Source organism: Penicillium maclennaniae (genome assembly GCF_028827695.1).
Source record: "Penicillium maclennaniae strain IBT 15551 chromosome Unknown utg000001l:1.0-3280838.0:1.0-3283122.0, whole genome shotgun sequence".
NCBI classification, from domain to species: domain Eukaryota; kingdom Fungi; phylum Ascomycota; class Eurotiomycetes; order Eurotiales; family Aspergillaceae; genus Penicillium; species Penicillium maclennaniae.
The window spans coordinates 2322104-2341787 of NW_026623213.1; the positions used below are offsets into that span (position 1 = coordinate 2322104).

Below are 19684 nucleotides of genomic sequence, written 5' to 3' on the forward strand. Positions count from 1 at the left end.
ACTTGGTTTCGGGTCCCAATCCTTTGTTTAGTTTGCCTTCACTTTCGACCCGGTCAATATTGTTCTCCGTCGATCGTTCTTCATCCCTCCTCTTTCCTACTTCCTTCTTCCCATTTCCTATTTCCTTTTCACTTTCCCCAACCAGCATGACTGCGCCGGAGAACGAGCCTGAGGGGCCCATCCGGCGAGAGGCTGCTCTCACCGCTCGTGATGCCATTACCCATCAGTACGCGACTTCAACCAAGAAGGAGACCAAGACACCCTCGACGAAGAAGTTCCCCAACCTCTCGCAAGACAACACTGCTCAAGCGAAGAGACGCATTTCCATTGTCATCTCAGATGCTGAAGACAAACCCCCGCGTAAACGCATCGGTTCAACTCTTTCCACGAACACCACCATCAACAACTGTCTGCAGTGAGCCTTACCCCAAAGCATACTTCTACAAACATTGACTTTCCTCAGACCAAACCCCGGAGCTGAGCCCGTCAGCCAAGCCGATTTCAACACCCTCCGCAGTCTCGTAGCCCGACTCTTGCACGAGTCCCACGCAGACCGAGCTGCCAACCAAGAATTGAAAGACGAAATCGCCACGCTCAAGCAATTCGTTGTCACAGTCTCCACCCTTCTCGAGACTTATGACCGTGTCATCGATAAGACACAGATCAAGGCTCTTGAGGCTCAGCTCTTGTCGGAGCGTAACGAGGTCCGTTTGACTCGGTTTGAACAGGTGGGAAATACCTTGATCTAGGTGCTGGAAACCTGCTGATAAACTGGAGTTTCTGGAGCGAGGACCTGCTTGCATGGAACCTGCGATTCAGTCTTGTAAGGAGGAAGTGATGCTGACTGATAATTAAATGGTCTGCGATGATACGTAAGTACTGATCACTGAGAATCTAGTAAGATACACAGAGTGCTAGTTAATACAATTTGCCATATTCACGATATTCTTGTGCTTGAGCCACCATCCTTTAGTGGAGATAGAAGTATAGAAGTAAAAGATCTTCCTAGCAGGTCACAACGACAGTTCTAGAGCCTCGGCCAAGTGGATAGAATGAGTTCTCACAGATCTGGCGTCCATACAATAAAAAAATCGCATCCAATGTTCATCAAACCCTCACCCTAACTACATTCTATATTCTGATTACCATCCTCTCAAACAAGTCCGTCCCATCGCTTCAAGGATCCCAGCTCCTTCCAATATTCACCTCACCTCCCCTCATCTCTACCTACTTCTCTTCAATATCTTTCATCATGGGTCCGCGTCGCAGTCCACGCACCAATACCTTCAGTTCCCAAGACTGTCAACATGGGAAGCGATCTGACTCCGTCGCAAGCTTCGAATCACCATCCTCAACCCAGCCCAAGGAAGAACTTCAAAATCCCACGATCAATGCTAACACACACACAGACATGGATCTTCCTGTGAACTACGAGACTGTGGATGGAGGTTCAAGCCTCAAACGCCGTCGCACTTTCCTGTTGGAAATACCATCTGGCAGCTCGGCTTTTAGTCAAGGCAACCAGTCGTCCTCCATCAACTCTTCCCCTATGAAATCATCCCCGGTCAAGTCAACCCCCATAAAACAGGAAAAGTGTCAGCCCCTGTCTCGTTCCCCGATTCGAAAGAGACCTTTCAAACCCAATAAATCGACCCCGACGCAGTATGTATCTCAAACAAAGTGATCATATCAAACTAACAAGACCAGAGCCACGCTCCAGCCGCAATCGGACAACACGCCTCGCGCAGAATTTGAAATCGTGAAACTCCGCGCCGAGCTCTCCCAGCTCCGTCTCGATTTCGATATTGAGAAGCAGAGGAATGAAGCCCTTCGATCGCAGTTTGAGGTTGAAAGATGTCTGAACGAGTTCTTGCGTGGCCAGACCATCGCCGAGCAGAATTTGAACAAGTCTCTCTTGAAGCAAATTACAGCCCTGGAGCAGCGAATGGACCGCCTGGAACCTACTTTTGTTACGATTCAGCATCTGAAGCAGGTTCTGTTGACTTGGTTGCGGGATTATCTGGTTCACACTAGGACTGAGTCTGGGGATAGTTCTCAGCAAGTGGGTCGTTCTCAGCAGTAATTCAAAAGGGTGATTCTTAGCGACAGTGTTGAAGTAAAGGAAGAGTCCTTGAAGGTGGGGATAGTGGTATGATACAAATACTTGCAGATACTGCCTCGAAGAAGAGTTAACATCCTGTCATCTACTTTGTGATCGCACGCTATGGAAAGAAGTACTCTATGAAGAGGAGCTCTATGAAAAGAATACTCTATGGAAGAAGCATGTAATTGAAGAAAATCTCAGTTTGATAATGATATCATTAGCCGCAGTGTCTCCATCTCTCCATCCCGTGATGGATAACAAATAGATCAGAAAGTCAATCGCACACAGGGAACGAAACCACCCTGGCCCATTAGGATTAGCTAAAATATATTAAGTTAAGAAATTTGGCCGAATAAAGTGTAGCAAACATAGAAACCACAAGATACCAGATCGAAAACCATCATCATGATGCACAAGTAAGATTGTATTTTCGCACCTTCCGAGGATCATCAGTCTTCTAATCGAGATCCGAATCCGAGCAATCAGTATCATCAGCATAGTGACAGATGAGGTAAACCATCAAATTCACTAGATCTCGCCGACTATAATTTATGGGCACTCTCGGTCACGGAGCAGACAGCAAAGTCCATTTACTTTACACCGCAACTGAGGGAGTGGTCCTCGTCGCAGAAAATATGATGGTTTGTAAAAAATACTGACATCCATCAACGGAAACTAGTCTACCGTTCATGGTCCTTGTGAAAGTGTGTACTCGAAAAGCACGGCTCATATCCCATATCAACAAACTCAACAATAAAGCAGTCACACGTATGGGTTATAGTCAACCACTGGAATAATGGTATCATCAAGACTCACAGCATTGGGGTTACTAGCCCCAACGCCAGAATACTTGTTAATCCAACCCAGAACCTGCTGATGCCATACCAGACTATTCTCCTGGTTTGTGACCCTATACAAATGTCAGTTCTACCATTAAGACTTGGATCTCTAACAGTCAGAAGACTTACCAATGATTTTCATCGGGGAAGTTGAGCAGTCTGCTGGGTACACCACGCATCTGCAAGACATTGAACAGACTGAGACCTTCTGAGATGGGCAGCCGGAAGTCTAGGTCACTGTGGATGATCAGCTGTGGCGTATCCATTTGCACGATGTGTTCGGGAGCTGATGGGTCCCAGCGGCGATAGTTGTCGCGGTCTCCCCAGAAGGTGCCATTGAACTGGGCATGTTAGCAAACGATCCAGGAAGCACGAAGCAGGGTACGTACATCGTGTTCGATGAACCACAACTCTTCCGTCGATATCTTGGCATCGGCAACGAATGTTCCATCATGGCTGACCAACGCTTTGAATTTGCGACCCAAGGGGTTGCCTTGAATCCAATTGATCATGAATCCGCCATAGCTCGCACCGGCCGCAACACCGTTGTCCGTGTCGATGAATTCGAAGTTGTCACGCACATATTCCCAGCACTTCACCAGATCATCATAGGGATAGCTTCCTATTCAATGTGAGACTTTGGATTAAACGAAGAGCATTTATTTGAGACGTACCCCAGTTGTTCGTGATCATATCGGTAAGCTTGTCACCAAATCCAGTACTGCCGGTTGGGTTCGGAGCAACCACTACGTATCCCTGGTCGGCCCAAACCTTGTAGTTCCACCGAGTACTCCAGGAATCGGCCCACGAACCTTGAGGACCTCCATGAATATAGAACAGAAGAGGGTATTTCTTGGACTTGTCGAAGTCTTGAGGATAGATAATCCAAGAATGGATCTAGCAAAATTAGCAATGCACACCTCAGTTGATAGACAAAGCATACATCAGTCCAATTTCCTTCGTAGTAGAACTCATCCACATCCGCAGGGCTCATACCCTTGAGTGCAGGATCAACCTTATTTGCCGAAAAGATGACATTCGTGATACCCTTCTCCGGCGTCGCTGTATACATGATACGACTCGTCCACATCGCCGAACCGGAAACCAGAATCTCACCATTGGGAAGGTTATGGTATGAACTCACGGAGCCACCATCAGTAAAGTTGCAGGGACGAAATCATCACCCGCATTCGAAGGCAAGATGAATAGTCGATTCCGTGCTCGGTCCTCGGTGTTGAGAATTAGGCTTTTACCATCGGTGGTCCATTTGGCCGCGCTAGGCGAGCGATCCCAATCCTTCGCCAGAGCCGGAATTGTCTCCTTTGAGCCAATCGTGTAGACATAGAGAGTGCGACGATCGGACTCGTAGGCGATGTCTGTCATCTGGAAGTATGCGAGTTGCTTGCTATCTGGTGAGAACACAGGTCCACTCGAGTCCCCCTTGACACCCTGGGGGGTGCCTGAGCTATCGGGACCATTGATTGCCTCGGGTTTCTGAGAGCCGTCATGCGGCACGAGGTAAATATATGACGCGGTATTGTTCGCCCTTGGCAGCTCGGGGGGCTTTACTCTTGAACGCGACCCATTGTCCATCCGGTGAAATATCGTAATCGGTGGAGTCTCCGTAGGGTGGATATGGTGATTCGAGGTTCTTTGCAGTAGAGACAAGATTCTTCAAAGAGCCACCGAAAGCATAGTGTGATGTAGCCCATTGTCCACTTGTCTTAAGCTCAAGGGTCCCTGAAAAGACAGCATTGAAAGTCGTCGTAAGCCATGTATCCCAATGGCGCGGGTAGATGCTATCATAGATGCGGGCAGTGCTCAAGGGCTTCACTGCCAGCTTATCGTTATAGGCAGTTCCATTACCGTAAGATTGGCCGTAGACGAGAAAATTGATATCACCGGATCTGGTGGTAGCTGTCTTTAAACCAGAGAGGGAAGCTGGCAATGAGGCTGCCTTGTATCGACTGAGACAACAAGTTAGGTAAATGAAGTAGACATGGAAATCTCGAACTGTACATACGAATTCTTGAAATCGGCAGTGTCAGAAATCCACAGTTCAACGCCTCCAGGAATGCCAGCATTAGTGCTGTTGATGTACAGCAATCCAGAGTTACTCGATCCTAGCCAGATGATCTCCGACACATTGCTGTCATCGGTGAGCTCGGAGATCTTGCCGCTTTTGAGGTCAATCAAGTTCCAGATATTTGTTGACTCATGGCTTTCGAAGGAATACTGCCCTGTTGAGAACAATGCGACTTCCTATACTTCATCAGCACCTATATCAACTACTTTAGTAATTTTATCAAAGAAGACTCACTCCCGACGGGTTTGGCACAGCAGTACTACGTCTCGGAGCGGAGATCAATTGCCTAAGACAATGTTAGCAGCAACCCCGGAAGATTCGATGATCACAACCAACTCGGGCGTCAAGGCGATAGCAGGAAGCACCGCCGATCCGATGGCCAGCAGCTGGAATGCACGCATCTTCACAAAGAGATACGCACACACGTGCTACAGAATACGGTTGAACAAAGCACCGGATTGACTAACAGGCAGGATCTATTTAAACGCTTCTGCGGGGGCATCGAGGTGGCAGCTTCCCAAGGGGGGGAAATGTTACATTCCTCCGTGCCAAGAGTGATAAAAAGGAGCGGAGTTGCTGGGCAGGCCATGACCTGCAGCGCTACACGGCCTGTTGGTCTGCGCTAATTCGTCTTGAGGAAACAAAGAAGCCGCTAGCTTCTTAGGTTGCAGCGCCATAAGCGCCAAGCCTCGCGCCTCCTCTATCTCCCGGTGATAGCCGGTATCTGGGAGCGGAGATATCCCCTGCGGGTGTGTTGGGGGTGAGGAGGTGAGAAAGATGCAATGGGTATGCCTTAAGGTGTCATGAACTATGGTGCAGTATGAGAAACAGATTAGGATGTAAATCCATTGATGGTGTATACTGGGTGGCTCGTGAACGATGCGGTGCTTGCTCATAATGATGAATTCAGGAACCCGACTTCCAATGGCACCATTTGCAAGGAACTTCGGATTGGACTAATACTCAAAATCATCGTCGACACCCTTCTTACCAGATGTTTCCTTCGTGACCGCCTCTTGCTTGCGGTACATTTCTGCAACGGCACGGGTGGTAGTTGCTTGCTCCGGCTTTTTGTCATCACGCGATTTGATGAATCGAGGGAATCGGAGAGAAACACCCTTGCCGCCTCCTGTGGTTCCTTCAAATTCATCTGAGGCAGCCTTGTACCGCGGGCTCAACGTCAAATCAGCGGTCTTGACCTCCCAGACCAGCTGTGGCTCAAACCACACATCAGGCTGATCTTTAGGTACACTCGAGTGAATGTAAAAGGGTTTTGGTCGGTCGATGACCAAAGGACTCAGAACTTGGTGGAACTCTTCAAGTGCTGCCTCCGAGAAGCCGGTGCCAATGTTGCAGATGGTTTCGTACTTTTCGTTGTTCGGGTTGTAGGCAGCTAGCAAGAAAGCGCCATACACTGATGTGCGCTTTCCTCGACCATAGTAAGCACCAAGAACGACCAGATCAAGTGAGTCTCCAACGCCTGCGAGATAATCTTTCTTGACCTAAGAAAACCTTTAGTTTATATTGCGACCACTTTTAGAGATCACTCATACCTTGAGCCAGTTGCGACTGCGTTTGCTTGGTTCGTAGCCACTTTCAAGGGTGTCAAGCATCTTTACCATCAGACCCTCGCATGATGCCTTGACACTGTCTTCCAGCAGATTCTGAATCTCATCGAGGACGTTGGTATCACCAAACTGCGCAAACTGGAATTCACCCTCAGCCACTTGGAATGAATTATGCAGAATATGCCGACGCTCTCGAAGAGACTTCTTAACGCAGGGCTATAGAAAATTTAGCAGCGAAAATGGACTTCCCGTAGCAGCTGATAGCTTACCTCGTCGTTGAAAAATAGTAAATCAAATGCGAAGACACAGACTTTGACCGTGACTTCATCCGCTTTCACATCCTTCCGCTTGCGGGTCATCAGCTGCTGGAATGGCAGCACCTTTTTAGTGACAGTGTCCCAAGCGACAGTCTCGCAGTCCAGAACAAAGCTTTTCACGCCGGGCTTCACCCAACTGCCAAGCTTGGCGAGAATATCCGGATACTTCTTGGAGAGATCCTCAGAATTTCGAGAGAAGATTGCTGCGTGTCCCTTGGCATCCTTTTGCAGGGTCGTAATGGACTCAGGATACTTGTGAATATTATCTGGCGCCACAAAGTGGATCTGAGCTCGCTCTCCATCGTACTTGTATTCGCAGGTAAATTCCTTTCCTTCAAAGCGATCAAGAACCTCAGTAATGGACTTCGTAGGGTTTGCAAGCATGGGCTTCAGAGGAATACCTGGCTGCAACTTGCACACGGTTTGTAGATTGAACAGTCCGTGTTTCAGCATAGCCGGTATGATAACCTCGTAGGAAGGCAGCTCGCTGTAGACCTGCTTGAGAATGGCTTCGCCTTCAGCCAGTTTCTCGAGAGAGGGGTCTTTCTCGCCTGCGGCCCTGGCCTCATGACGGATAATTGCTTGTGCAAGGGCGACAAGAACAGTCTTCTCTGCAAGTCCTAATCTCAATTTGCCCTCTAAGAAGCGGACGATGAACTTGGCCTCACTTGGGCCACCCTTGTCTTTCGTGATGTCCACACCCTTGCTGCCCTTTCCAGCAGTCGCAGCGTCGGCAGCAGACAAAAGCTTCTTAATGCCGGATATTTTCTTGTCCTGGGACCCGTGGCCTTGAACCTTGGCAATGCCCAGCAGGCCTTCGTGCACTCCTCGAACAGTCAAGGCCTTGGGCTTGAACATAGTGGGTTGGTTGGATCGACTTTTCGCAGCGACCAATCCCAAATCACCAATTTCGTGCTGGTCAGTCTTGATGACAGCCAAACTACGACCAGTACACTCCCCGATAGCCTTCATAATCAGCGACTCTCCGATACCGAGTTCAATGCCCGCATAATCGGCGGCCAATTTGTTGATCATGAGCTGGACAGTCGGGAGAAGATCATTGGGGGTCAGGCGCAGGACTTGCTGGAGGAAGAGGGAGGAGTGCGCCAGGATCTCCAGGCGTTTTGAGGTGAGTTCAATCTTGGAGAATGTGGTACAGAGCGCGGCATAAGGAACGGGGTCTCCAGCTTTCCAGTCGGGGTATGGGTCCAAGCCGGTGGCTTTCAAGGTCGCCTGCACCTTTGCGATGGTTCTCTTTTTGGCCTCAGGCTTCACTTCCTCTTCCTCCTCACTTGCAGACTGTGCTTCCTCTTCGTCCATATCTGATGTATGCTCCTCCTTTGGCGCTTCATTCACGACAGGCTTGGGCGAAGGTGATTTCGTCTTCTTGGGCTTAGGAGAAGCGGATTTCTTGGGTGACGTCGACACTTCCTTCCGTGCAGGGGATGATGCATCCTTCGTGGTTTTTCGCCGACGCTTTGATACTGGCTGAACATCAGAGTCATCATTTTCCTCTGCCTCTTCGGCCTTTTCGCGCTTCAATCCTTTGGAGGGCTCAGTCCCATTTTGGTCAATCACCTCCTCCAATTCGGGTTTGACTGGGGCATCAGCAGATTTGTCTTCAGTACTACTGCTGGCTCTTTGCCTATTTCCACCAAAGGATAGTGTAGTCTGCTTCTTCGGGGCTTGATTGCCATCGGAATTGGAACCGAAGAATCTCCTATAATGCGAACGAGGGGTGTCAGCAAGCTGGACAACAGTCTTAACGACCAACACGGAGAGAATCGAGACCGAGAAGGTGCCGTCCTGTTGTGATAAGGCGGACGCACCCTAAAGTTATCTGAGAATCGCGCACATACCCCAGTGTGGCCTGCTTCCTACTCTTGTCGTCTGCCATTGTTCGAGAATCCCAGCGCAATGCCGTTGATCTTGTGCCAAGAATGTGCTTATTCCCTGGTTTTTGAAGGGTGTAGTGTCGGAAAAACTGCCGGGCTGAATCTGTGACCCAGCAAAGATATGAGGTTGTAAAAGGTTCCGCTCCGACGCAGACGGGTCGGCAGCGCGAGAGATATTGAGGCGCAACTGCAATTCGCAAGGCGCGCATAGGCAAATTACTCAAGTTACCACGGATATAAATCCAGGTAGATGACGCTGGATTTAAATAGTTGGCAGACCACAACGCGATCAGGCAGAACACTCTCGACACCAGGCAGCCTTTAGGAAACGTGAGGCTCCAACGCGACTTGACGCGACAATCACGTGCAACCAATCTTGCCCGTTGAAGAAGCAACTCACCGCTTGATATGACTTGCAGAATGCAAAGGCGGCAGATTGCTGCTTGTCGAGACGAGGATTCCGTCAGGACGAGCTCACGGGTCGTATCCAACATGGAAGGATTATATTGCGTCTGAATCTATTGCAGAACCAGAATTTGTACATGGCTGAATACAAGGTCTTACTTTGCGCTCGGTGATCTACATTGACCGCAATGGACAACCAGCAGCAGGAATCCTTCAAGCAGGTATGCCAATCTCCCCGCGGACTATAAAATGGTCAGTGAATGACACGCAATACAGCTGCGCGCACCGTGTGTAGAGCTCAGCTCAATAGGTCTACGATTTCGCGGCAACCAAGCTTCCTCGGCCGAAGTTATTCGAGCTCTTGAACCCGTCCATGATGTCCTAGAGCTTTTGGCGGGGAAAAAGCTCCTCGATGAGAAGCTCGCCGAATATGCCTTCTTTCCTCTTTCGCACATTTTCAACGAAACTCAGAGGTTACCGGCGCGTTGCTTAGAGCTGGCGGTGCACTCACTACGGATACTGGTCGCAGAAGGATGGCGACAGCGATTGTCGCCCGCGTTGGGCAAACAATTGATCATACTCCTGACATTGATCGTCGGAGGGTCACCAGGCAAGGCCGAAGAGAAAGACTTGCCTGCTCCGAAGGTGTCGGAGGAGCTTGCCATTGCCGGTTTTGATTGTCTTCGTGCAATCTTTGACGTTTTACAAGGCCCCGTAGCAGAGAAGACCATCTTCCACGAGATCGGCACAGCTACTGTCGTTGACCGGACTGTCTATATTATGCTGGAGGGCATCGTTGACGAGCGTTCTGATGAGCTTTGCTTAGTCGCTGCGAAGGCCATGCAAGCTCTGTATGTTCGGGTCACTGATCGTGTTGTCCTAGCAAGCATCATGCCTCGCACTGTGTCTGCATTGACTAAAGTAGTGAGGCCTACGACACGAAGTCGTCGGTCGTACAAGCTATTACAAACATCCTTACAGCTATTGACTTACCTGCTACGCGCTGTCATTAGCGATCGTGTCGCCAGCCAACCCACTGAGAAGCCCGCTCTGATCGAGGGCAAAACGGATAGTTTAGCGCTTGACGCCCCTTGGTTGAAAGCAACTTGTACGCAAGTCAAGTTGGCATTGGCAAATGTCATTCAAATTCGGCGCCACCAGCGGATAGAGGTCCAATCAGCTCTCCTCGAGCTTTGTGTGATGGTGGTCGAGGAATGTCCTACTACCCTCAATGACGCTCTCTCCATGATGGTGGAGACTATTGTTGTTTTGTCTGACAAGGAAGAAGAAGCCTCAAATATGGCGTATAACACGATTCTCCATCTTGCCACTACCTATCCAGTCGTGTTGGAGTCACTCAAGGAGTCTGTTCACACGTGGCTATCATCCTTCCCTCGGATTATGCAAAGCAACGATGAGACTGCTAAGCAGTGGGCCATCCGGCAGATATCCACTGTCTTTCAAGTCCTCACTCAAGTTCATTCCCAATCCGATCTCCTTACGGGAAGCCTCGCATCTGGACTCTGCGATAGTGTCGGCGCGGTTGTCATGTCTAGCACCAGTGCTTTGCAGCCACTGGACCTTACAGCGCCAGGTAATTTAAGCTGGGATGTGCTTCGCTACGCTTCTGACTCGATAACATTCCCACCTATCTTACTGGAGCATCGAAGCCAACAGCAAACTTTGAAAGATCTCCAATCAATGATCAGAAGGTTGAACTTTTCTGAATCGGGTAACGAGATCACGCGGTTGGTTGTCAACCGTCTCCATGCCACTTCGGACGGCTCTCTTGTTGCGCCCTTCTGGTTAGCATTGTCCTCCCTTCGCGCCCAATCTCAAGTCGGTGCTGGCTTTGATGAGTTCATCGCGGATGACTTTGTGGAACAGCCACTTTCGAGATCCAAACGCAGCGGTATGATCGAAGAATTGTACTATGTGTCATTGAAGATCTTGAATGACCTTTCCACTGACGGCTCCGGTGACTGGCGGACGTCAGCACTTGCATTGGAGGCGGTGGCACTTCAAGCCCAGCAGCTTGGAGAAGCTTTCAGGCCTGAGCTCATGGATGCCCTGTACCCGGTGCTGCAACTGCTTGCCTCAAACAATTCCAGTCTCCAACGACATGCTATGACATGTTTGAACATTCTCACCTCATCTTGCAATTACTTAGACACCAGCTCCATGGTTATCGATAACGTGGATTACTTGGTGAACTCGGTGGCACTCAAGCTGAATACTTTCGATGTTTCACCGTATCCTCCACAAGTTCTGTTCATGATGGTCAAGCTGTGTGGTGCCCGGCTGGTTCCGTACCTTGATGATCTCGTTGACTCCATATTTGGCATCTTGGACTTGTATCATGGGTACCCAAAGCTCGTCGAAATTATGTTCAAAACCCTTGCAGCTATTGTTGAGGAGGGAGCTAAGAAGCCGGCGTTTTTGACAATCGATATCGGTCGAGAGAGCGGCATACGCGAGAGCCAAAAATCTCATTATCAGCATCTTTCAGTTGCGACCATCGCTACAGATATTGCAGACCGCAAGTCAAAGCATGATAGAACGATCGAAGAAGATATGGAATTCGATAGAACTATTGCTCACCCTAAGAAACCTTGGTCTGAGACCTACGACAAGCCGCCGAAAGAACCGGAGACTATCGAGGAGATGCTCAATATGGCCGAATCCGACGAGCCACTCCCTCCACCGAAAGAGCCAGAGGATAGTGAAAAACCTCTGAGCAAGACTCACTCCCTACTTGTGCACATTGTCAAATCTATCCCTTCTCATCTGACTTCTCCATCCCCATACCTCCGGCGCTCCTTACTCTCGATTCTTGATGAGGTGTTACCAGCACTCTCTCAGAACGAGAACAGCTTCCTCCCATTGATAAATGATTTGTGGCCTACGGTGGCCTCGAGAATCATATTCCCCTCATCATCTGGAAATGAAACATCCTCATCCAGATCTTTGATTGCCCGGTCCTCCATCGAGCTAGAGAGTGGCTCCAAGCAACCTGATGTAAACCCTTTCCAAGAGGAAACCTTCGTGATGATCGCCGCTTGCAAGGCAATTGAAGCTATGTGCAAGGGTGCTGGTGACTTCATGGCCTCGCGCATCGAGACCGAATTCCCCCGCTGGGAGCGTCTCTACCAACGGGTCTGGAGTAAGGTGAAGCAAGATACAGAAGCAGCCAACGCGCGACGCAATCGGCAGCATCAACAGAAGAAGGCATCTTCTGACCTGGACACCGATTTGAGCGTCACAGTATCGTCCTCCCTCACCCTTTCCCCAGCCACTCCAGGATCCAGGGCTTTCACTCCGCACCACACTCTGTGGCGCGCTCTCATCTCTCTCTTCCTGACTGTGCTTTCGACCGTTCGGCTACCCCTGGAGGTAGGCGATGAAATCTGTGAGATGCTGAGCTCATGGATAGCTCTCCTTGTCGGGCCGGATTATTATTTCCACGCTTCTAGGAGCAGTTTTGATCCTTCGACCCTGGACGAAGCCCAAAGAAATGTTCTTGAACCGGCCGAAGATGCCATCAGGGCCATGGAGGCGTGGAATGAAGATCTAACATGGTTCATTTTCGCACGCGAGACGATGAAAGCCCTAGAACAGACACAGAGATCTGTTTCTGGGTCCTTGACTACGGAAGTGTTTGGAGAGTCATTCCACTTCGCCAATGTCGCATTCTAGTCCATAATGAAAAGTATAGAAAAAGTCACGGCATATCCCACCTCAGGTTCACAATGCTCTCCACACATCTATATTTCTTTCAAAGTGACGTGTTCCTTGGCCCGCAAGTGACATAATATTGTCTTTCTACAAACCACCACATAGCCATGCTATGAAAAGTATACCCTGACTCAGATCGGAATCGGGCACCAATCTGGGAGAAAGCGTCAGCCTCATTGCTTAGCCACTAGCGTCTTGGCGTTATGACAACCATCTTGAGGCAACCATGGCCGGACTTTCTCTAATGAAAGTATCTTTTCCTGTTGATCTTCAAGCTTTCCCATCATTTCTAGATAAATAATCACTTCTGTATCTGCCACCTCACCTTAGAAACCCGGCCTTGGGTTATGATATGCTGCTCCTTGAACTGCCGCACGAGATTCTTCTGGAGATATGGGACGCCCTTGATCCTCAGAGCAATGAGGGCTCCAGGAATGCGCTGGTTCAGACATGTCGCTATTTTAGTATCAACTTCAACTTTCGCCTTTACCGGGGCACCATCGCGGTGACGGCACCCTCAGTCCGTGCATTCACATGGGCTGCACGGCATGGTCAAGCGTGGACCATTCAGAAGCTGCTGAATGCCGGTCTCTATCCTGACAATGACACGAGCATGGCTGTTCTAGCTGCGGCAAGTCGTGGCCACCGAGACGTTGTACGGACGCTGCTCTGGCATAGTTTTGACCCTAATGAGAAGGGTCACTGTGGATTCTGCAGACCGATACACCGCGCCGCTACACAAGGGCATGTGGAAATCGTCCAGGACCTTCTGGAGGCCGGAGCAGATATGCAGGCCTTGAACCATGATGATGAGACTGCCTATGCCAGGGCAGTCATTGAGGGCCAGGCCAATGTCGTATCTTTCTTCCTTCAGAGAGGTACCTCCACAGAAACTCTTATCCATGGTGGCTTATCATTAGCATGGGCAGCGAGACATGCCGATTCAGACAGTATGAACGTACTCCTCGAGGCTGGTGCTGATCTTGAGGCCACCACAGAAAACGGAGAAACAATCCTTCACTGGGCAACAAGGTGGGGACAGCCGCAATCTGTGGCGCTTCTACTTGACAAAGGCGCTGCGCCTGATGTCCCGGATCGGCACGGCCATACGCCTCTGCATTTTGCATGCTTCCATGGAAATTCAGCGAAGACCATCACCCTTCTTTTACAACGCAAGGTCGCGATCGACAGACGAGGACTGAGCAATGGCAGGACGCCACTAGCGGCTGCCGCGTCTCTTGGCTTTACAGAAGCAATCAAGCCTTTATTGGAAAGCGGCGCCGACCCAGCTATCAAAGATGTCGATGGTTGCACCCCGCTGGCACTCGCTGCTCGATTTGGTCATGCTAACACTGCGCTGGCTCTGCTAGAGGTGGATGCCAGCGCTAGGAAGAAGTACGTTGACTTACCGGACGAATGCGGTCGAACGCCTCTCTTCTTAGCTACCTTATACGGCCATGAACAGATCGTTCGCATACTTCTCGCCAAGGGAAGTTTGGCAAGAGAGAAAGTGACGTGCGCCGGTCGAAGCCCGCTATCCTTTGCCAATGACCATCAAGTAGGAGAAGTTAATCTTCGAGCCGTTTGGGAGTGGCTTGCCTGTCCATACTATGCCGACATTGACTTTCCTGCCGCGCAGGAGGCGTCTGATAAGGCACGCCATCTATATGTGGATGCCAGATGCGACCAGTGTCAATTTGCACTTTCTAAATACGATACCCATTTCCATTGCACCATCTGTCATAATGATGACTTTGATATTTGCATGGAATGCCTCGGTGGTGGTTTTACCTGTTTGGATCCGTCGCATGTTCTACAGAAGTGTTGCTCAGTGGATGGGCACTGGGTGCCGCTTGCTGATGAAGTTATTCATCAAACTACCCTCAGTTTGACCAGCAATAGTATCCCCGCATTATAGAACGTTAAAAGTTCTATCTGTTCAATATTCGCCTTTCCTTGATCGATGTGCAGATTTTGAAATACAGGTTGACGGACCAGCTCGATGATGTCATGACATGACCAAGTGTCAGGTACAAACCCCTTCCAAAACATGATTTGGCGAACATCTTTCTTAGCACAAATTCCAGCTATCATGCTCATTATTGACGCAGAAATGACGGCAAGAGCCACAATCGCTTCTGGCTCCTTGCTTGAACTCATATGTAAAAATCCATCATGAGCGACAAAACTCTTCCATTGTCTTCTCTCGCGTTCTCGATAAAAGATCGCATCTAAAAACACATTAACTTACATCAAACATCCCGAAATCTTTTGCAACATGTCGAGCAATATTCAGAAAGACGCCACTTTCCAGCCGCCTCAGGCGAGCCAGAGCCAGGAAAAGCCTGGGTAAGACTACATCAATTCCCTCGTTGAAGATCTATATTGAACAATATATACGCGCAGACTGGAATCAAAGATGGCACCGCCCAGCGAAGTCACCAAGCTCGACGGAAGCGAAGGTCTGGTCGAATATGTCGGTGCGAACAAGCTCAAAGGAAAGAAAGTCCTCATCACCGGTGGCGAGTATGTCCGATATACATTAAACTGTCCTCTGGGTTTGTGCCTATGCTAATCCGTTTCAGCTCGGGAATTGGCCGATCGGTGGCAGTCCTAATGGCCCGAGAAGGCGCTGATATCTCGATTGTCTATCTACCTCAAGAGCAAACAGATGCGGAGGATACCAAGAAAATGGTCGAAGCAGAAAACCAGAAGTGTCTTCTCATTCCTGGAGATCTCAGAAAATACGATTTCTGTCAACACGCAGTTGAGGAACACGTCAAGGAGTACGCTTACCACTCTTCAAATGCACGTCAAGTAGATTGCTAACCTTCTCAGACACGGAGGCCTCAATGTGCTCGTCAACAATGCCTCGACGCAGTATTCGTGCAAAGACTTGGCCCAAATCGACTTGGAGAAAGTCGAGGACACTTTCCAGTCGAACATTCTGCAGATGATCGCCATCACGAAATACGCTCTTCCGCACATGTCTAAGGGTGACTCGTATGTTTTTACCACCGGATCGATTGACTCATGACCAAGATAACTCACCACTTATAGGATCATCAATAACACATCCGTAACTGCGTTCCGCGGGACGGCGGGTATGGTCGACTATGCCTCCACGAAGGGAGCCATTGTGGGCTTCACGCGATCCCTGGCGCAACAACTCATGCCGAAGGGTATTCGTGTCAATGCCGTCGCGTGAGTGGCTTCTTTTGCTTTCAGATATTTGCCGAGTCATGCTAATTCGAGAAAAGTCCCGGCGTGATTTACACGCCTATTCAGGTCGATACTCGCGATCCCAAGGGAATGGAGAACTTGGGCGCAAGTAAAGGTCTTGGTCGTCCCGGCCAAGCTAGTGAAGTCGCTACTAGTTTCGTGTTCTTGGCTAGCAATGATGCCTCATTCTACTGTAAGTGTTGCGATACTGGGTGCCAACTTCCTGGTGATGCTAACAATAATGAACAATAGATGGCCAGATTCTGCACTGCTACCCGCTAGGCGACTAAACGGTCCAAAGTCCTACTGAGAAGGAAAAATATTGCGTGGAAAAAAGCGAATTTTGGATATAGGCATCCCAACGAATCTTGTTTATACTCAGCCCATGGTTCGTTCGAAATTGAAATCATCCAACTCCAGGTATTTGCAGTTTCGGAAACGTTGATCATAGTGTAGTACTGTGGTATCTTCAAGTGAAGTGATGTATTTAATGTGATCACACCGCTAGGTTTTTTGAGCAATTATACCATTAAGCTACTGCCTATCGACATTGAAGTCATTCTACATGTAGATTGAGGTTTTTAGCCAAGGCGCGCTTCATCATACCGCCAAAATTTGTCGACGTGATGTACGAAGTCACCACCGGGGGAGCTGACAAGAAGCCAGTAAAGATATACCTTGGCAGCCACTCGCACAGCCTGTTCATGTAATGTCCCAAGAGCTGCCAAATGTATCTAGATCAACATCTATAACCCAATTTGCCAGGTCAAAGCTGTCAAGATCCTTCATGTCAAGTAAACCAAGCTCGCCTGCGCCGGGTGATATTTCACTCGGCATTCCTGGAGTCACCAAAGATTGTGATGGCGTGTTGAAGCCTTGCGAGGCATTGAAAGGGATTGAAGACGCCGGCTTTTGAGGCTCACTTAGGATGATATCAAGCTTCCTTGAAATGGCCTTCGAGGCTTGTATGCAGAATGTGTGATTGGTGTCGCCATGGCGGCAGACGTTCTCCAAATGCGACACCAGCACGGAGAGATTTCTCAATAGGGTAGATGATTTCATGCTAGGTGGTAGGATGTTGTTTAAGTGCAATTTTGTTGTTTCCAATGCGCTAACCAGCATTGAAGCGGAGGGAAGACCATATATTAGAAGCTATTTTTCGTTATTCAAAAGCAACTTTTGGGAGTGGACGATCCTGGAAACCTACAATTGAAGGTAGATCACGAGGGAAATATGAGGCTCTCCCGCGCGGATTTGCTACTTGAATGATTGTCTCGAGCATGTCTCCCGATACGATCAGGAGTTCGGATGACGTGGTCGAAGTACAATCGCAGAGTATTCTGTGAATCTGAAACTGTATATGGAGATATGACAGGTATACTTTCCCTTGCATGAAACAGACCTCCACTGGAAGATTTGACGCCCAATTCTCTTTGTTGTATCGTGTGTGCGCGGGAGTGCGTTCCAAGCTTCATTGCATCGAATCGCCAGATCTCTAAGTCAATTTAGTATTGAGATGCCTTGCGAGCCGGTTCCTTCGGAATAATTACCTGATTTTTGTGTGATCCGTAGACCGCCGAGGTTGGATTTGATATTCCACAATTTCCTCCCGGAACTGCCCCAGGATATATCGAACCCGAGCCCAGGTAGTTGGTCTGTATCTCCCATCCGTGTTCCAGCCATCATGCGTGAGGCTCTTCCTGGTCCGGTCTAGAATTCCCGGAGAGTCTGGGAATAGCTCGTCGTCAGATAAGTCCAAAGGAGGCTTGCAATCTGCATGTCGAGCTGCGATCCGAGGTGGTCGATGAAACACCATTGCAAATAATTTATCGAGATAATATACCTTCGAAAACATTCTTCGTCGCGCTTCAGCAAGGAAAAAGGGTATGAAATCAGGCGAGTATGTCGATTCACGATTGAGACCTAACGCAAAGAGATCTGTTGCAAGATCGCTCATACGTCTCCATACACTGAGACCTTTGAAACTGTTAATAGCGGGCTCGTATCTTATGTCAGTGGTAAATACTCACTAGCATCACCTTCAATCGTCGTTGTGAGTTGCAGGTCCTCGTGTGCAAGCCAAATCATGAGATCAGTGGCTTGCGGTGCAAGATCGCGAGCTAGTCGTAAGCTCAATTTGCTGCAGCGACTCATTTCACGAATGAAGTAATCGTCTCTTTCTTCATCCGAGTATCGGTGTAGATGAGAGCGTGCAGCCACTGCGAACAAGAGTCCCAATGTCTCCACATGCACATTCTCTCCCCAGAATAGCGCACAAAATTGTTCAAGGTCCAAAGACGGTGAAATGACGACCTCGGACGAGGAGCAGCGCAGCATATCACAAGCAAAACGGTCGTTCATCTGGAAATGAATGGAATCTTCTGTCTCTTCTGTAATACGTCCCGATTCCTCGAGGCTGCGTCGCACCAGTTTTGCAAGTTCCAAGATGATCGGCCTTTGCACAAGCGCTCCTTGACTGAACGAGAAGTATGCCCGAATATGCTTTTCAATCGCCGGAAGAAACCTGAGGGCTGAAATTATATCTCTCAAAGCTGTTAGGTACTCATCTCGAGTCTTGTCATCTAGAGCCTCCAGGGTTGAAGCCGACGAAGCTGGTCCATTGGAGTCGATCATGAAAGGCCAAGAATGGAATTCCGGGGCAGCAACAGAGGTAGTTTCTGAGAAACCGACATTAGTCGTGGAACCAATCCCTTGTTCAACAGAACTCGACAGATGCTTCTGTAGAGTCGAGCGTTGTGAGCTCCGCTTCGTCATTGGCGAAGGATGATACCAGCATCGCGACTCACGGCCGCGGCGTCTGCAAGAAGCACAAATTGGCTTCTCATGGTCGCAACGGATTTTGCCTTCGCGACAAGGCTCACACGATGCTAGTGACCGGTTTCGACGAAGAGTCAGGTTCGACATGTTGAGAGACGAGAAATGTCACGTAGTAGATGTGATAGTTAGGATTTGAGTATCGGAGTTGTAATTGCTCCAGATATCGGCTCCTGTACGTGAGACAGTTCTCTTGCTTGATAGGGATAAGACCCGATTTTGAAGGGGAAAACTATATAATTAGATTGGTCATAATTAAGTCTCTGCGGACCTTCGGTTTCCGGGCCTTACCACCAGCAATAAGACGTTGCGGTGGTGGCACTCATGAGATTTGCCGAAAGATTCCATGCCTTGATTCCGTACCGGACTTGTATTGGCGTACCGGACTTGTATTTATGTTGCCGATCAATACCTGAGCCGTTCAATTGAACTCGGCCGTATCTACTGAACGGAATGAAAAGTAGAGCGACAGAAACAAGCCCACAAAATCTCCTAGCTCAAGGTTAAACGCTGGGTTCGTCACACGTGAAACAGTGAGTTGCTACTGCTTGAATTAACCCCAGCAAGGCAAGCCGGATTAGACGGCTAGGTCCGACTCAAGATTTCTCTAGCGGAAACACGAGCTCCTGTTTGCTACAAAACTACAAAGGACAGAATCGAATGAACCATTGAAGGCAA

The 19684-nt window shown here is 49.1% G+C and overlaps 8 protein-coding genes across 8 annotated transcripts; 5 read left to right on the plus strand and 3 right to left on the minus strand.

The window, feature by feature from the left end:
• Window positions 1–146: 146 nt before the first annotated feature.
• On the plus strand, window positions 147–922 carry N7477_000899 (uncharacterized protein; the record flags this gene model as incomplete). The annotated part of the gene is made up of 3 exons (XM_056962562.1): window positions 147–415; window positions 464–704; window positions 911–922. 3 exons carry the CDS (start codon window positions 147–149, stop codon window positions 920–922), a joined length of 522 nt encoding a protein of 173 aa, XP_056827565.1.
• Window positions 923–1252: 330 nt separating this feature from the next.
• N7477_000900 (uncharacterized protein) lies at window positions 1253–2083 on the plus strand (the record flags this gene model as incomplete). Its single annotated transcript, XM_056962563.1, has 2 exons — window positions 1253–1662; window positions 1708–2083. 2 exons carry the CDS (start codon window positions 1253–1255, stop codon window positions 2081–2083), a joined length of 786 nt encoding a protein of 261 aa, XP_056827566.1.
• Window positions 2084–2866: 783 nt separating this feature from the next.
• dppV (dipeptidyl peptidase DppV) lies at window positions 2867–5430 on the minus strand (the record flags this gene model as incomplete). The annotated part of the gene is made up of 10 exons (XM_056962564.1): window positions 2867–3014; window positions 3073–3284; window positions 3333–3565; window positions 3618–3840; window positions 3887–4022; window positions 4088–4437; window positions 4475–4910; window positions 4967–5205; window positions 5264–5315; window positions 5366–5430. 10 exons carry the CDS (start codon window positions 5428–5430, stop codon window positions 2867–2869), a joined length of 2094 nt encoding a protein of 697 aa, XP_056827567.1.
• A 555-nt stretch (window positions 5431–5985) lies between these two features.
• Window positions 5986–8811, minus strand: N7477_000902 (DNA ligase (ATP) CDC9; the record flags this gene model as incomplete). Its single annotated transcript, XM_056962565.1, has 4 exons — window positions 5986–6531; window positions 6583–6813; window positions 6867–8634; window positions 8774–8811. The coding sequence occupies 4 exons, from the start codon at window positions 8809–8811 to the stop codon at window positions 5986–5988; spliced, it is 2583 nt and encodes an 860-aa protein (XP_056827568.1).
• A 591-nt stretch (window positions 8812–9402) lies between these two features.
• On the plus strand, window positions 9403–12910 carry N7477_000903 (uncharacterized protein; the record flags this gene model as incomplete). The annotated part of the gene is made up of 2 exons (XM_056962566.1): window positions 9403–9435; window positions 9491–12910. 2 exons carry the CDS (start codon window positions 9403–9405, stop codon window positions 12908–12910), a joined length of 3453 nt encoding a protein of 1150 aa, XP_056827569.1.
• A 391-nt stretch (window positions 12911–13301) lies between these two features.
• On the plus strand, window positions 13302–14867 carry N7477_000904 (uncharacterized protein; the record flags this gene model as incomplete). Its single annotated transcript, XM_056962567.1, has 1 exon — window positions 13302–14867. The coding sequence occupies one exon, from the start codon at window positions 13302–13304 to the stop codon at window positions 14865–14867; it is 1566 nt and encodes a 521-aa protein (XP_056827570.1).
• Window positions 14868–15227: 360 nt separating this feature from the next.
• Window positions 15228–16461, plus strand: N7477_000905 (oxidoreductase, short-chain dehydrogenase/reductase family; the record flags this gene model as incomplete). The annotated part of the gene is made up of 7 exons (XM_056962568.1): window positions 15228–15298; window positions 15356–15475; window positions 15535–15735; window positions 15788–15952; window positions 16010–16153; window positions 16210–16364; window positions 16424–16461. The coding sequence occupies 7 exons, from the start codon at window positions 15228–15230 to the stop codon at window positions 16459–16461; spliced, it is 894 nt and encodes a 297-aa protein (XP_056827571.1).
• Window positions 16462–16873: 412 nt separating this feature from the next.
• Window positions 16874–19354, minus strand: N7477_000906 (fungal specific transcription factor domain-containing protein; the record flags this gene model as incomplete). Its single annotated transcript, XM_056962569.1, has 7 exons — window positions 16874–17323; window positions 17379–17511; window positions 17574–17666; window positions 17722–18148; window positions 18202–18989; window positions 19054–19238; window positions 19298–19354. The coding sequence occupies 7 exons, from the start codon at window positions 19352–19354 to the stop codon at window positions 16874–16876; spliced, it is 2133 nt and encodes a 710-aa protein (XP_056827572.1).
• Window positions 19355–19684: the final 330 nt, after the last annotated feature.